At 39.8% G+C, this 15634-nt stretch overlaps 1 protein-coding gene across 1 annotated transcript in view; it reads right to left on the bottom strand.

Annotated features, from left to right (window-relative positions):
- Positions 1–15634, bottom strand: part of IPCEF1 (interaction protein for cytohesin exchange factors 1) — a 42978-nt gene that overhangs the window by 6321 nt on the left and 21023 nt on the right. Inside the window, exons 8-9 of the mRNA XM_059467666.1 lie at positions 11167–11533; positions 3267–3460 (exon numbers count right to left, since the gene is read on the bottom strand). Of these exons, the coding sequence (XP_059323649.1) occupies positions 3267–3460; positions 11167–11533 (561 nt within the window). The remainder of the gene's footprint in view (positions 1–3266; positions 3461–11166; positions 11534–15634) is intronic.

Raw genomic sequence — 15634 nt, 5'->3', positions numbered from 1 at the left:
TGCGGGCAGTGACTGATGCAGGGACACTGAGACTGTGCATGTCACAGAACTACAGAATGGTTGAGCTTGCAAGGGATCTCTGGGAGTCATTTGGGCCAAAACCCTTCCTCAGACAGAGCCACCTACTGCAGGCTGCCTAGGACTGTGTGCAGATGACTCTTGAATATCTCCAAAGATAGAGACTCTACAGCTTCCCTGGACAACCTGTGCTTGGTCTCCTTCACAGTGTTTCTTGCTATCCAGGGGAAACCTGTGTTTCAGTTTGAGCCCTCACTTCTGGTCCTGTCACTGGGCACCACTGAAAATAGCCTGGCTCTGTCTTCACTACACCCTCCTTTCACACACTGATGTTCTTTGATGTCCTCATGTTGTGGCATAAAAAAACCACTTTGTTTTTCCAGCCCATACTGCCTATCCAGGGACCACAGAATAGAGAAGACCCAGAGAGCAGGTAAATGTCACTATAGGACACGAAACAACACAAGCATACACACTGCTGCTCTCAAGGTGAAGAAAAGGGAAGTTTATTATCTGACTGTAATATTTATAGTTTTCTAAAAGTGACAGTGGATTGGAGGGTAAAAGTGCTACCTCTCCAATGACGCTGGACAAACCAACAGTCTATCAAATTTCTCTTCCTCCATAAAATAATGCAAAACAATGGGTTATTTACAGAAAGTGTGTGAGAAAGTTCGTTACAAGAATGTAAACATAGAAGGCTTAGAAAATCTTAAAAAATCAGGGTGACAGTATAATTTATTAATGGAGGCACCATGCTGCACTAACAAAACTTGGCTACTTCTGCTGGACTCCCTCACTCCAGTCTGTGTGTGAAAGCAATGGATAGTTCTAACCATCTTCTCCTGCTACCACCCATTCATCATACCCAAGGACACCCTGTGTTGGTGGCTGCCTTGAAAACACCTTGAAAATACTCCCACACACTGATTTCACCTTCTGATGGCAGCCATCAGCTGTTTTTGTATCCATATCCCACTACTTATCTAATGAAACTTCAACTGCTCCAACTCCTGTCATGCCTTAGCTGCTTTTCAAACCCAAAAGCTCATTCAACTGTGTTTTACACACATCCTACCCTCAAGACCCTTTTAAGAAGACTTGTAGCACTGATGCAGGGATATGTGCAGTTAGCTTAAGAGAAGAAGAAAGGAGATAAGGAGGTGGAAGGAAGAGAAGTATTTCTACTGGACAAACTTGCAGCAAAAAGTCATGCCATGGAGTTTCTCCTGTAGCACTAAAATTATTTCCCACATTCACTAAGACTGTGATGCATTTGCACATAGCTTCCCTCTCTTCCAAAGTATTCAAAGCATGTTTTGTTAATGATATATTGTGGCAGCAACATTAATCTGTTGTTAAATATGTGGAGTCAAAAGTCTAAAATTAAAATTGCATTGAGACTTGCATAAATCACTTCTCAAACTAATAGGGTTTTAATTAAAGCAGCATACATATGGATCTAAAACTCCTGATTTTTAAATTTCCAGTAGATCATTTCTAATTATCTTATGTCTTGCATTATACATTAAGAAAATTGACTTTAAAAGCACATAATTCCACTGATGTAATTAATATGGCACTTTCCCACTGCAGGCACTTGACTTTCAGACAGGCTAACTTAAATACTGCTGTGTAGAGAACTCTGTTTGTGTGTTTGTGTCTATGAGAAAATGTCTGTGCTTTTTTTATTTGTCTTGTAAATACTCCAGATTCTTAGTTTGAAGAAAGCAAAAAAAAAAAAACCAAAAAAAAAAAAAAAAAAAACCACAAAAAGAGAAAAAAAAGCCAAAAACCCAAAGAGATCAACGTATTTGATATGTTATGAACACTCCAAAACTTATTTTTGCATAATAAATACAAGTGTAGGACAAGCCTGAGTTAATCACAACTTATATAATACTCCCATGCTAAATCAATGCACCCTGTTGTCCTCCTTGCTCATGTCTGACATTAAGGCTTCCATTCAGCTCCATACTAATGAAAGTGACTGTCCCACAAAATACAACTCCATTTTGCACTAACTGGTTCTTAGATTTATTAGTGAGGGCCCTGGCAGGGAAAACTTTTTGGAATGTTTCTGTATGTAGGAAGTGGACACACTTTTTAAACCAACTTTCAGCTATGTGGGGGACTCACTTTAGTGCTGATGCAAATGAATACTTCTGTAGCCACTGCCACATCTCTGAAAACCCATTGATACTAAGAAGAGACTTCACCAGGTCTCATACAGAGCCAAGAAGGATGCCTCTCTTCCCAATTGCCTTTACTTTTCAGGAATTTCAATACAGGCTGAGGCGCCAAAGCCAAGCCTTCCATTGCAACTAATAAACCAATGATTGTGCTGGCAGGATAAGTTTTTAGAATCACAGAACTGCTGAGGTTGGAAAAGACCTCTAGGATCATCAAGTCCAACCATTCTACATGCATTTCTCCAGCTTACAGTACCTGAGGCCAAATACATGCATTTGAAACAAGATACTCAATTCCTGCTTCTAATGCATACAAAAAGAAACAAGTGAAGCCCCAAGTTTGCATTTATTCTGTCTTCTCCTTACAATACAAATGCTGTCGTTAAGCTTTATTTTCCCTCAGTACCATTCAGAAGCAGGCTTTGAAATCCCGTGACACTTGATGCTGGCAAGTAAACTGCTTCATAAATTCCCACATTCCAGACAGATTTACTGGCCCTTTCATGGAACGTCTCCTGAACCCCTGTACCCCTCCAGTTTGTGATATATTTCCAACATAAAAGCAGGATGCTTTTGTTATTAGAAATATTTTAGTTACAGGAGGTCTTTACAATAGCTTTGGCACATCCTGTACATTCTCAGATAATCACATAAGGAAAACTTTTTTTGGCTTAGGGTCATTTTCATGTCCTTTATCATCAATGTACTTTGTCTGCTCTTCCTTTTTTAAGGCTCCCCTGTTTAGTGCATTTAGCTGAGCTAGCAAGTTTTCCAGTTAACTAAGAGTTTTCTTTATTAAATTTTCCAAATGGGCTGGAACTTCTGTAAGAGGAGTCCCTCCTGAGCTATTGCCTCTGCTTCCAGTTCAAGCTGAACAACATAACACAGATCAGTGTTCACAATGAAGCAGAAAAAAAGAATTCCAAATTTTAACAAAATTCTCTGGGGCTTTCAGTAAATACATAATTACTGTTTAGCTGAAGTCTGTTCTGCTTCTTTTTCAGCCAAACTGTTTTTTCCTCTCAAGCTTTTCCTTGGCACGACCTGCAAACTCACCTTTAATGTACTGTTCAGCATTCGAATTTTGTGGAGTTTCTCATTAATGGAGGGGTTTTTGCTGCGCTTGATAAATGACTTCCTAAGCTCCTTCTTAGTTGACAGTCGACGATCACCGATGGGAGACAGGCTTGCTTGTTCCAATGACTTGTAAAGTCGCTCCATCTCATCATCATCATCACACTTTTCCTGGTCTGCAAAGAAAAGAATAAATTGGGCATGAGAACGTGAATGTATCAGCAGATAACAGAAAAGTTATGTTCAGCTGTTAGGAAGGCTCTTAACCAACTCAAAAAATAATTGTATTAGAGTTAAAACTAAGGGAAATTAGGGTAATTTCTAGGGTAATAATGCCTATGAGAAAGACATACTTCCAAACTCACACGTTGCTAAGAATCAGGTGATGATCCAAACAGATGTGAGCAGTATCTCCACTAGTAGAATGCTGCTTTAATGCTCTGGATATATCACAGACTTTGAACTGTCAGTAGCCCTATGTTTGAATGAAACAACTCTGATAGCATCTACACCCATTCATCCCACCCTGCATGCTACTCACAGCGAATTATGCTTCTACCTGGCAACTTTCAGGGCAAATTCTCTTTGGTGTGCTGATTCATCACCAGGTTTTGGTAATTATTGAAAACAGAGTTTCAAAAAATGAGCAATTAAAAGAAACATAGAAACATTTCAGGAGCCCCAAGAGAAGGTCCCTAGAAAACAGATTAAAGCAAAAACCCTTGCGATATCCAATGTCTTGCCCCTGAGTTTCACAGATTGCAGCAGAGAATTTGCTTATAAAGCCTTACAACAAAGCCTTGATTATCTCCACCTTAATTATTCTGTTGGCTCCCAAGCTGCAGGACCATCTTCTAAGACAGAGAGTACACTAAAGGAAAATTGAATAAACAACCAAGAATGGCATAAAATAAGAAGATAATTTAAGCAAAGGCATTTCTCAGAATAAAAAAACTTTAAAATGAACAGACGGAAATGAAAAATGTGCTGGGCATATGTAGGGGCGTTTCAGCAGAAGGACATTTTTAGCAACAGACTGCACAATTCACTTCTTGTCCTTCAGTCCACACAGCTTCAGTGATTTCTACAGGAAAGTCTTACAGTTATTGTTGTTTTCAGGGTGCTAATGAATCCCTCAAGATCCACTTTGGATAACACTTGGTTTTATGTCACTGGGGGTAGTGGTGTTGGTTCTTCTCAACTGCAGTCCTTCCTATTCCCATTGAACTGGCTGGGCACTTTTTTCTTTTAAAGTTAAACATTTACTTTTCTAAATCATCTGCAGTCAGCAAATATATTCACAACAAAAGGAACAAGTCCTTCTGCTCAGTCATGCTGCTGTGAAAAGACTGCTGCAATATGTCAGCTTGCTAAGGAGGCTGCTTCTTATCTTTTCCATGTTTTATAAAGTACAGCATCCTCCTACATCTCTGTTCTTTCTAAATATTTAGGTTACGAGAAAGGTTTTTGATATGCTGCAAATATTTGCCTTCACCGTGTTTCTGGCCTATTCTTCACTACTGTGTGATTATAAAAAGCCTACTGTAACTTAACTAAAACTAAATATAACTTCCAACATTGGTACATTGCTGGGGGAGGAAAAGGAGAGCTGTTGTATATTTAACAAGCTGCAGGAAACAGAAAAAAAAATGGAAGTGTAAGGCATAATACACGGCAATAGTATTTCCTGAAAGCTGTTGGCACATGCCATGAGGCTTGCAATAACTAGTTTCCTGCCTGCTTTCTTGGGATGAAGCAGCTGTTTGTTTCATTAGCCAGCTTCTGCACAGGACTGCCTCAACTCTGCTGTAGACATCACCCATCAGGACTGTGCACAGTAATACTTTGAGAGATAAATTGATCTTTATCAACTATCCAAGACTGTAAGAAGGGGAGAAAGTTGCTTCAGTCCTGCTCAGCCACTCTTAGATAAAGTCAACCCACAGCAGACTTAAGGTCCCTGCTCCAGACACCTTTTGAGGCAAACTCATGAACTTTCTCAGTATCCTAAGAGGGTTACAAAGCAGAAAGACTGAGAAAAATTCACCCTCACTGAACACTCTTCTTTCATGCAAAACAATCTGATATCTTCCATGCACTTGTGGGAAACTGTCAGGAGTAAAGTAGCATTCAGCACAGAAGAAGATGGAGCCAAAGGGAGAAAAGCACAGGAGAAGGCTCATACATGATGCACTTGCCCAGCAAAGTGTACTCAGCTTCTGCATACTTTCAAGACTTCTACCTGAAATTCTTTTCCTATTTCTTATTCTTCCACCATTCTCATCCTCCAAGAGATTAATCAGGGTCAGATGATTTCAAAGGGAAGGGACCATGTCAGATTCTTCATATCAGATAGATAAAGAACTAAATGGAATTTGAACAAACTGCTGAAAAGCAAGGGTTAGTGGAACTTACAGGTTGTGTAGAGCCAGGTATGAGTTACACAGCACTTTTGTCACCATCCTTGATTAATTTCAACTACTGCTAAAAAATAAGAGAGTATCCTAATATTGTGCATTTGTGTAGAACACTGCTGCTGTTGACAAAGAATATGTCTGCCAACAAACCTCTATAAACTGAGGCCAGACTATCTGTTACCTATCTGGAATTTTACCTTCAGCATCCTGAGCACCCCTGAGCCAAGCTCAGAAAAAGCCCACATTTTGCAAGCTTGAAGCTGCCACTGAATGCATTAGATTGATGCTGTAAATCTGAAAGGGGGAGAGGTAATGGAGGAACTGAAAAATTCTGATTTAGGGGAGCTAAAACACAATTCTGAGGCTTGATGCCATTTATCTGGAATTTCCTTCTAACTGGAGGTATAACAGACAAGAACAACCTCCCAGAGGCCCAACATGCCTATTCTTCACCTCCTCAATTTTCAGCTTCAGCCCTCCTGTCAGCCAACTTGCCAGAGGCTGGAGACATTAATATTTTGAGACTCCCCATCTTGGAGCATCAGTACAGGAGCCTGTCTGAAATCTCAACTTTAATGCTCTTTAAGCCTCCATAAGTGAAATTATCCAGAACTTTCAAAAAGCAGCTGTGAAAAACAATGTTGATTGTTTCCCAGTAGTAAAGATAAAGAAATATGAAATGTTTGGCAAAAAGAGCATTTTGCATTGAAAACCGCCTCCAACAGAACACATCTGACTAAATTTATCCGAAATGTAAATATTTGTTCTCCCATTCTGTAACTGAGATCTCACAGACCCCCAGTTGTGTATTAATCCCAGGGAAAAAAAATCTCTGCTTCTTCCTCCTGTTCTCGCTACTCTTATGAGCATCTTGTAGCTTTGCCAGCACCCCTTTTTCTGATTCTGCTAAAATTTTTTACACCAGTCAAGAGAACACATAGACCCAAGGCTGAAAAGAGCAGAGGCAAAAAGTCACAGGTGATTTTTGCCCTTCCCTACCTATCCACCCCCAAGCCCTTCTCCACAGTGGTACTAGACTTTTTGATTGGAATATGAAGTCACCTCAGGGAAATCTCATTTCCCACATAATTATGGAACAGAAAATACAGAAAAAAATTCAGTTAGGTGAGCATAACTCAGGCAAACTCCTCACTGGTAAATGCAGAACTAAGGGAGGAAAGATTGGAAAAAAATATTCAGGAAACTATGTTACCACAATTAGATGCTGTTGTCTAACAGTACAGTGGACTCAGCAGTGCAGGGTGGAATTTTAATAAACTGAACTGGAAACAACATAAATAAGTATCTCTTTTTCAGAGGGTTCAGAAAACCATAGCACCATAGTTTTCACTGTGATTTCTAAAGCTTTTTTGATGAGAAAAAATAATTATTCAAGTTGTTTCTCTACATAGTTGTTCTCCCCATAAGCACATTTCTCATCTAGTCTCAGCCACGATCCAGCTATTCTCTATAACTTTTGCAGAAGGAACAAAGGGGCCAGAGCACACCAGAGGATCTGTTCTGGCTATTACTGGCACAGGCAGACTCCAGAGAGGAAGAGGATGTCAGTGGTGAGAACAGAAGGAATTAAATAAATCCAGCTCCTATTTAACCAACTCCTTCCCACAAAACCAACCCAGATAAAATCCAAGAGGTATTTGAACAGCTGTCCAGGTTTGAAAATATCAGCACACACCAGATCTTCCACAGCTACTGTGAGCTAAGGTAAAATGAACCAGAAGTGGTAAAATAGGAATGTCTTGCCAAGGTACATCAACTTCATACGATCATGAAACCCTCAGAAAATGCAGGGAAGAAGGATTTTACTGCTATAGTAGTAGATACCTAACTAAACAGGAACACACATTCCATTTTCTTATAAAACCTCTTAGTTCCTGTGGCTTCCTTTAGCTGTTGTGGTTTTTGATCATAATGGTGGTGTGTCAGGGTCATATACTTTTTCTTCCAGTGGTTGCCAGAAGAAATAAAAAGGATGGAGAGTGTGTCCAGCCATCCTGGAGGGGCCAAGGCCAGCTCCTGGATACAGTGCACGTAGTCAGACAGCTGCTTGTATTCTCAGCTGTTTCTTGTTTACCTTTCAATTTCTTTGCATCACAGGCAGCTTAGAATCCATTGTCACTCTGCATGTAGCAAGATGCATCACCAAAGTTTTAAATATTTCCAAAAAGCAAATGGATGCATAATGCTGGTCTCCTTTCAAAAGAGAAAACCGATAAACTCCCCTTCTTTGTTTCACTCTCTGGTATGTAACATCTCCCCAGTAACTGGTGCAGAGAAGAAATGCTGACAATGCTCATAACGCCACTAAGAGTGGTTGGAAAGATTGTTAAAGATATCAAATGTTATGGCTCCTTGCACCAGACACTCACAGTTGCTTAGCAGAGTTCATTAAATAATTTCTGTGGAAAAAATAATCCATCAGCATTTAGTTGAATCTGTAGCTTTTCTTATGGAGATTCATTCATTTATTTCTGGAAAATGTTTCTTCCATTGTTTAACTCATCACTAAGGTTTCTTCACTGTTTTTGTACTTTTTCATGGTAAGCTCTTCCCACAAAACCACAGCTACTCTTTCTTCCTTTAGGTACCAACTGTTCTCACATTGGTCTCCATTTCTAGACTTTGCCCAGCAAAAGATCTCTTCAGTTCTAGAAAATTTTCACCTCAACTCTAGGCTCTTATCAGCTACAACCAAAAATTCAACTTGTGGCTTTACCTTGAAGAATGTGGCCAGAAAACAGTGTGGCAGGGTTTTTTATCCTCACCAGGAGAAACAGAGAGACACACCTGTAGGTACTGTGGGGGACTGGGATCAAAGACTAAGAACATAGCTGTTCTGATGATAGCAGGGCCATCTTTACACACAGGGAATATGTGCTTTCAGGACAAATGTGGACAAAAGACAGACTTGTCTCCTCCTGGACGCACACTCATGACTGAAACATGTTAGAAACACACTATTCAGAAGCATTTTAAAGCAAATAATGCCCACTGCACTGAAGTATGCCTTCTTGTTTTGCATCAGATAACAAGGGTACTCTTACCAGTTTTTGCAAATCAGGAGAATTTGCAGCTAGATTTTACTCAACAACTTGAATTCATCTCACAGTATTTATGCACATGCTTATCAACTAGTTGGAGAGGGAAATTCTTGGGGGATGAGCCACAGAGCCAGAATTGCATCCTTTTTGATAACTTTCATTTGGAACAGAAATGTTATTTTACATTAATCCTTCTTTTCCTACTTCATGCTCAAATTGAAGTATCTTAATCTCCTTGCAAAATATTTCCTTAATGTTTTCAGCGACCATTGCAGGGAAGGGCCCCGCACAGCAGCACTCTCCACATCCAGCCCATAATATGCCGACTGATAAAGGAAAGACAGACCTGTGTCTGGTGTACGTTTGCTTGGTCAGCAATGGGTCATGATGCAGACGAGAACTAGTGAGGTGATAGGTGATACAGTTTCCATAGTGACTGTCTTGGGGAAATGATCTATTCCTGGAATTCTGTCAGTGATCACCACTGTGGCTCAGGTGGAAATGTTCTGTGCTCTGCCATCAGGGCTGCCTATCAGCTAAGCAGTGAGCAACAGAAGCATTCATTTCCCCAGGAATAACCTTATCAAAATTAAACCATCTTGCCCACTGCAGGAGTATACAAAAATATGCCTTGATTTACATTTTAATCCCATTTAATTGGTTAGTATGATTGAGCCTATGATCAAACTACACTTTAAGTGATTATCAATGTGTCATGCACATTCTCTGACATAAAAGTATTTGTCACACTTACATTACAATGGAAAGCAATAACCTACACATTATTGCAGGATTTCTGACAATACCAGAGGAGTATATTCTAGGCAAAAGTTTAGATTTCTGAAGAGCAACCACTGAATCTTTATCAACAGGATCTATAAGCCACTATGCCATTTATTACCTACATTCCAACAATCTACTTGAATATCCCTAATGATGTTTTCCAAAGACATGACTTTATCAAATTTCACTCATAAGGTAAAATATATTTTATATGTCTTTGTGACTTTTTCATTAGAAAGTCATAGTCATTTCTATGACTTTCTCATAGACTTTTTCACAACTTGAAAAGCCAGAATTAGGGGAAGTAGATTCCACAGTAACTCAAAGCACAGCACTCTTTTCCAATGCATAGAAACAGCACATATGCTCACTCTGGATTTTAATTTTTTCTGCTCTTTATTGCTGCAGAATTTTCTAGCAGAGAAGCCTACAGAATGGATAAGGTAGGTGAGCAGAAAACACTGAGTTAATTTTCACTTTTGATGAAAACTTTACTTTTCCTAATGTCCTTTTTTGTGTGTGTGTGTGTGTGTGTGTGTAAAATCAGGAAAGGTATGACTACATAAAGGGGTGCCAGCTTTTTAAGAGTCAATATTTGTAAAACATAGGAAGACTGACAAGGTAACTAATGTGTCTCATAGTATCATCTTTCAGTATCAGGTTCACCTACAGAGAAATGCCCTGATTTCCCAACAACTCCAATGTTGTTTCTTTTCACCACTGCATTATTTTCAGCCTAAGCTTTTAGATGCACCTTTCTTTTCCATTGTGCTGAGACAACCCTTCTCTTTCAGCAACAGAGTAGTCATTTCAAATCTTTACAAGGATTTGGAATAATGGGAAGAGCTGAGGCACAGGAATGTTGTTGTTCCCTTATGTATTACTCCTCTACTCAGAACTGTATGCCAGGAACAACTCTTAGGCTTCAACTGCTTTTAACTCAGGAAGAAGAAGCTTTGCTCAAAAGGCAGGAGATATTTCCTCGTTACACAGGAGAGTTACAAACAGTACAATTCAACCAAATTCTGGTACCACACCACCTTTTTCAATTAGCAGTACATTTCAGTAGGAGGATACTGTGCGGACACCTATTTGCTTAAACAAAATCCAGTCTTAATAGACTTTCTGATTCAGGATTTCAGTTGTTGTCTCTTGATTACAATGAAGCTTAATGAAGCAAATAGGGACTATGTACTTTGAGTAAATGCAGCAGCACAGATTTGTAAAATTGAACTGACTTAACCCTATGTTCACCGTTCCCTACATATTACAGTTTTGTTACAGCATCCATTCTGTGACACACTTTGTTAACGTTTTGATTCAATTCTAACTAATAAAAGACATCTGCACTGAAATAAAGGCTGTTAATAAAATTACGTCTATGCTAAATTTATACACAGAGGTTATGGTCTAACATATAGATACAATTTGAGAAAAGTTGCAAACCAGATACTAAGTTATATATTTAATGTGCAATAATTTAAATGTTATAAATGATGTGCCCCTGGAAAACTCTTCAGTGAGGAATATAGAGGAAGGAAGGGGGAAGGAAGTTAAGGAAACCTGGAACTCTTCCATTGTACGGCTCTGCAACAAAAATCTCCTCTCTCATTAGCTCACCTCTGGCTGGTGATCGCTGTCCTGCTGCATCTGGCACAGCTAGACAGTGTGTATCTGCACTTAGGTAAGAGGTTTGGGATCCACCATTGGCTTGGGAAAGCTGCACTTCCTGGCTTTCTGCTGCATCCACACAGACCACTTGTGGCGCCTCGTCAGAATGGATCTGTACGCAGAACGTTAAAGGCTGATCACCCTCTTCCGTGGCAGAGCTGTTCACCAGGTCAAGCCAGGACTGCCTCTCGGAATAAACCACTTTGGATGTCAAGGAAGACGATGATTCTTGGGAATTGAAAGTGCTTTCAGGAGAGGAGAGAGAGCAAGATGCTTCACTTGATAGAGTTGAGGTGAATGATGACTGCTGCTGATCCTGTTTTCCAGAAACAAAAGAAAAAAAGAGAATAAAGAAAAATTATTTACAAATTTCTCCTCTTTCTAGGTTCTACATGATGTATAGATATGCTGTTGAAATGCTGAATGACCAAAAATTGATGTAATCCGGTTACTTATTCATCCAAACAAACCAGTGGTGTGGGAATTAGTCTCCTACAGAGCAGTAACTTCAGAAACCAAGCCACCAGGAAGCCAAAGGCAAAAGAGGTATGAACCTGACAGTGCCTAGAAACAATGACCAAGGAAAACTATTATGTTGAATGTAGCCCCCTGTGGTAGGTCTCACACTCACCTTCTTTCTTTGATTTGTCTTCACTTTATTGGCCAAATCAAGAGTGAAGAAGAAAAACTCCAAATTAGCCATTGAACACGAAGCACTCAACAGTTCCACCAATGCAATAATCAGGGATAGACAGAAAGGGTCTCAAGCACTGAAGTACAGTAAAGTATTTTTCCTAGTCCATTCAAGGCATAATCATTCACCAGAGCAAGAAGGCTTAGCAGAAACTATCAGAAATTGTGGTGAGATCATCATGATATGAAAGCCAGATTTGCTACTGCAGAAATTTACCCCTTCTGCATATCATCTCCTACTGGCCAATGGCAGCATTGGAATACCAGACTTGATGGACCACAAGTTTCTGTCCTCAATATTTATGTAAAATAGATCTGTGTAAGGATTAAAACAGATGAGAACTAGACTGAAAATATTGAAACTTACTGAGAAGTTGTGGCTAGGCAAACCTGGAAAAGCTGAAAACACAGTAAAGGGGCTAGCCTGGAATACCTATTTATAAAGTAAACCAGAAATAAGTTTTATTCAAATAAACCAAGCCAAGAGTAACAATTTTTTTATTATTATTTTTAAACTCCTCAATTCAGTGTTGTATACTGTAATGTATACTAATTCCTTCTCATATTAAAAACAGCAAAGCCTTCCTGTTCTTCTAATGCAGTTGCATCATGTAACAAGGAGTCAATTCAGAGGATGAGGAGGACCTATATCAGACTGTGGGCACTGTTTATAGCAGCTTCTTCACTTTTGTTAATTTTTTAAGCCATTCATAATATCATAGAATTGTCAAGGTTGGAAGGGGCTCTCAAGTTCATCCAGTCCAGCCAAGCACCCAGCACTTCCACTGCAGCCCCTAAACCACATCATCCAACACTGGATTCGGATCCCTCTTGAACACTTCCAGAGATGGTGACTTCACCACCTCCCTGAGTAACCTATTCCAATCCCTGACCAACCTAATGGTGAAAAATATTTGTCTTATATCTAATCTGAATCTTCCCTGTCCCAACTTTAGGCCACTTCCTCCAGTGCTGTCACTGTAGGCATGGCCCCCACCTGGCTACAACCTCCCTTCAGGGAATTGCAGAGGGCAATGAGGTCTCCCCTGAGCCCCCTCTTCTTGAGATTGAGCAAACCCAGCTCTCTCAGCCATTCCTCATAAGGTGTGTTTTCTGATCCTTTCATGATTCCTATAAGACTATGCCAAACACTGCAGGACCCAGACATTTATATTCCCCTGTGAAAAGCACAACACTGTGTTTCAGGTGTGGTTTTGTTTCTAAAATAGAAACCTTCACATATGCATCCTCAAGCAAAGGATGAGGAGATGCTGTATTAAACTAGGAGTTCTAAAAATGCCCTTGGGAACACAGGTGATACGAAGCATTTCATCTAAGAGTTCCTACCACAAAGACAAATTGTTGAAGCATTTATAAAGTCAAGCAGAACAACGTAACAGTAAGAACTCTTGCCCACATGTTGCAGATGGTCTAATTTCAGTTGTTCAAAGTTGGAAAAGGAAGATAGTAGATCTCACCTCTATTTTTCTGGCATTTGCCTATACAAAAAAAAAAGTGTTATTGAAATGAAGGTTGTGCCTCACTGAGGGGAATATGTTTTTATTTTCATTTTCATTGTGTGTTAATTAAAAAATATGAGTAAGAATAAATATGACTGCCAGAAGGTGTTTCTTTTGGTCTGCATATGTATTGTGTTTTGTTTTTTTCTTTGGCATGACAAATGTTTACCTAACTTATTTGAATGACTCCTCTGAAAGTTTTGCAATCATCCGTATAACAAATTTCCATTTGAGGATGTTTTAAAAAGTAGATCATAAGGATTTCACTGGAGTTTAATGAATCTCTAGATATTTTTTAGAGAAAAATTATGACCATGAAAATCTTCAACTGCATTTTTGGCTGCTGCTGCAATTTATTGTCTTAATAAAATCTGCTGATTTTTTTAACTGTGTATGCATTCACATGTGGACAATGCAGGTGGTCAGTTTAACTTTTGTCCTACAGATGTTATAATAATTTGTTCCTCACTTACTTTTTCCTCCACAGTACCCAAATTCATGCATACACATGGAACCTCATGATCACTACTTTTTTCTTCTGCAAATTTCAAAATGGTTTGAGCCAGCAGAGAATAGAACAGCAAGTACAAACTTGGCTCTAGAAGTACAGCAAAATGTTTGCTGCTCTAAAAAAATGTAACAGAGCCTACACCTGGGTTTCTATGAGTTTCCAGAATAATTGTTTTTGGTTTGGAGTTGATGTCAAGAAGTTTGGAGGCCTTTCTGCTTAAAATAATAAAAATACATTAACTCCAGTCAGTGCCTGTAGCATTCTTGACACTGAGCTGAGTTGACAGGATAAGTGTCACTTCGAGTAGCAATCTGAGAAAACTGAAGTAGGCCAAGTGCTGCACCCACAGAATATGAACCCAAATCCACCACATTTTTGAGACTTCACAGCTTGGTTCAAGAACTCTGCAACAAAAAAACCAGCAGAGAGCTGTGTTTAACCAGCCTTCCCTGAGACAGCCACAGGCTGTAAACCTAGAATTGAGTTTTTAGTGGAAGTTGAGCTTTCTCAATCCTTCCAGTGTTTTTCTTGTTTCAGACCTTGCCCAGAAGTTTTAAGGGGTATTAAATATTGTATTTAAAAGAAGACACTGACTTGCAGTCAAACAGAGCTATTTCTACTAACTATGTAAGAAAGCTGAGCATGGGGCAGACCCACAGCAAATGGAGTGGCCAAATGCGTGAAAGGACGACTCCTTTGTCCACAAGGAAAGGGATTTTAAGGGATAGGAAGAATTGGGGAATCAGCTGACAAAGGCAAAGGCTGAAGGGAAGATTCCCTTTAAGGGAAAGCTTGAGAAAGCAGTATCCCTCAGCATCTGCACCACTGCCTTCCTCCCACATGTTCCCTGCCAAAATGTGGAGGCCAGCACTCCAGAGGAGCATATGGGAAGGAGACAACTGGAGATGGCCTCTGCAGCAACAGACCAACAGGCTGCAGGAAACCAGAAAAACAGAAAACTAAAACCAGCACCTGTTTAAAACTCTTCATCTGGAAAAATGCAGGCACTCACTCAGAGGCGAGCAGACGGAAAACACATCTACATCTCCTGAAGGCAAGCCACTGAGGTATAAAATTCAAGATGCTCCATTAACTGACCCACAGCCCTGAATAACTGTGGGAGACATATTGCCAAAGCTCTTCTCTCCTCTGATATTTATAGGCACTCAGTCACACTTCCCTTCCAGTTAATACAGGCAATAAAGAACCACGTTCTACAGCAGTGAGTGCCTCACACCCCCGCGTGCCAGAAGGATTGTTCTGGTGATAAACGCCACACATTTCGGGATGAGGAAGTGAAGGCTGACTTATCTGACTGAAAATGAGGGGAGTGAGTGGGTGACAGTGGGACATGTGCTCCCAGCTTTATGTGAGCTAATTAGAGATGGCCAAACAGACAACTCTGTCCACTACATCTCCTCTTATTAATGCCTGTGATTGCACAAGCTTCCCTAGCTCATCTGTATATTTCTGATTTGCTCCTGCTTTGCAGAAATTAACAACTTTTCTTTCTCTCCACCCCAGCTACTGGGTGTCATTTCAGCGTGCCACAGAGGAACTTGTACCTCAACAGCAGACACTTCCTTTCCATGAGATGCCATGAGAATATTTAGTACTAAGTATACTACTGCAACACCTCTCAGTGTTAACTTTCAGGTATGGAAGGGAAAGGCTTGAATCAGGATTCCTTATT

This window comes from Ammospiza nelsoni, chromosome 3 (assembly GCF_027579445.1).
Source record: "Ammospiza nelsoni isolate bAmmNel1 chromosome 3, bAmmNel1.pri, whole genome shotgun sequence".
NCBI lineage: Eukaryota > Metazoa > Chordata > Aves > Passeriformes > Passerellidae > Ammospiza > Ammospiza nelsoni.
Note: the sequence above shows the minus strand (reverse complement) of the source record. Positions and strands in the feature narration are given on the sequence as shown.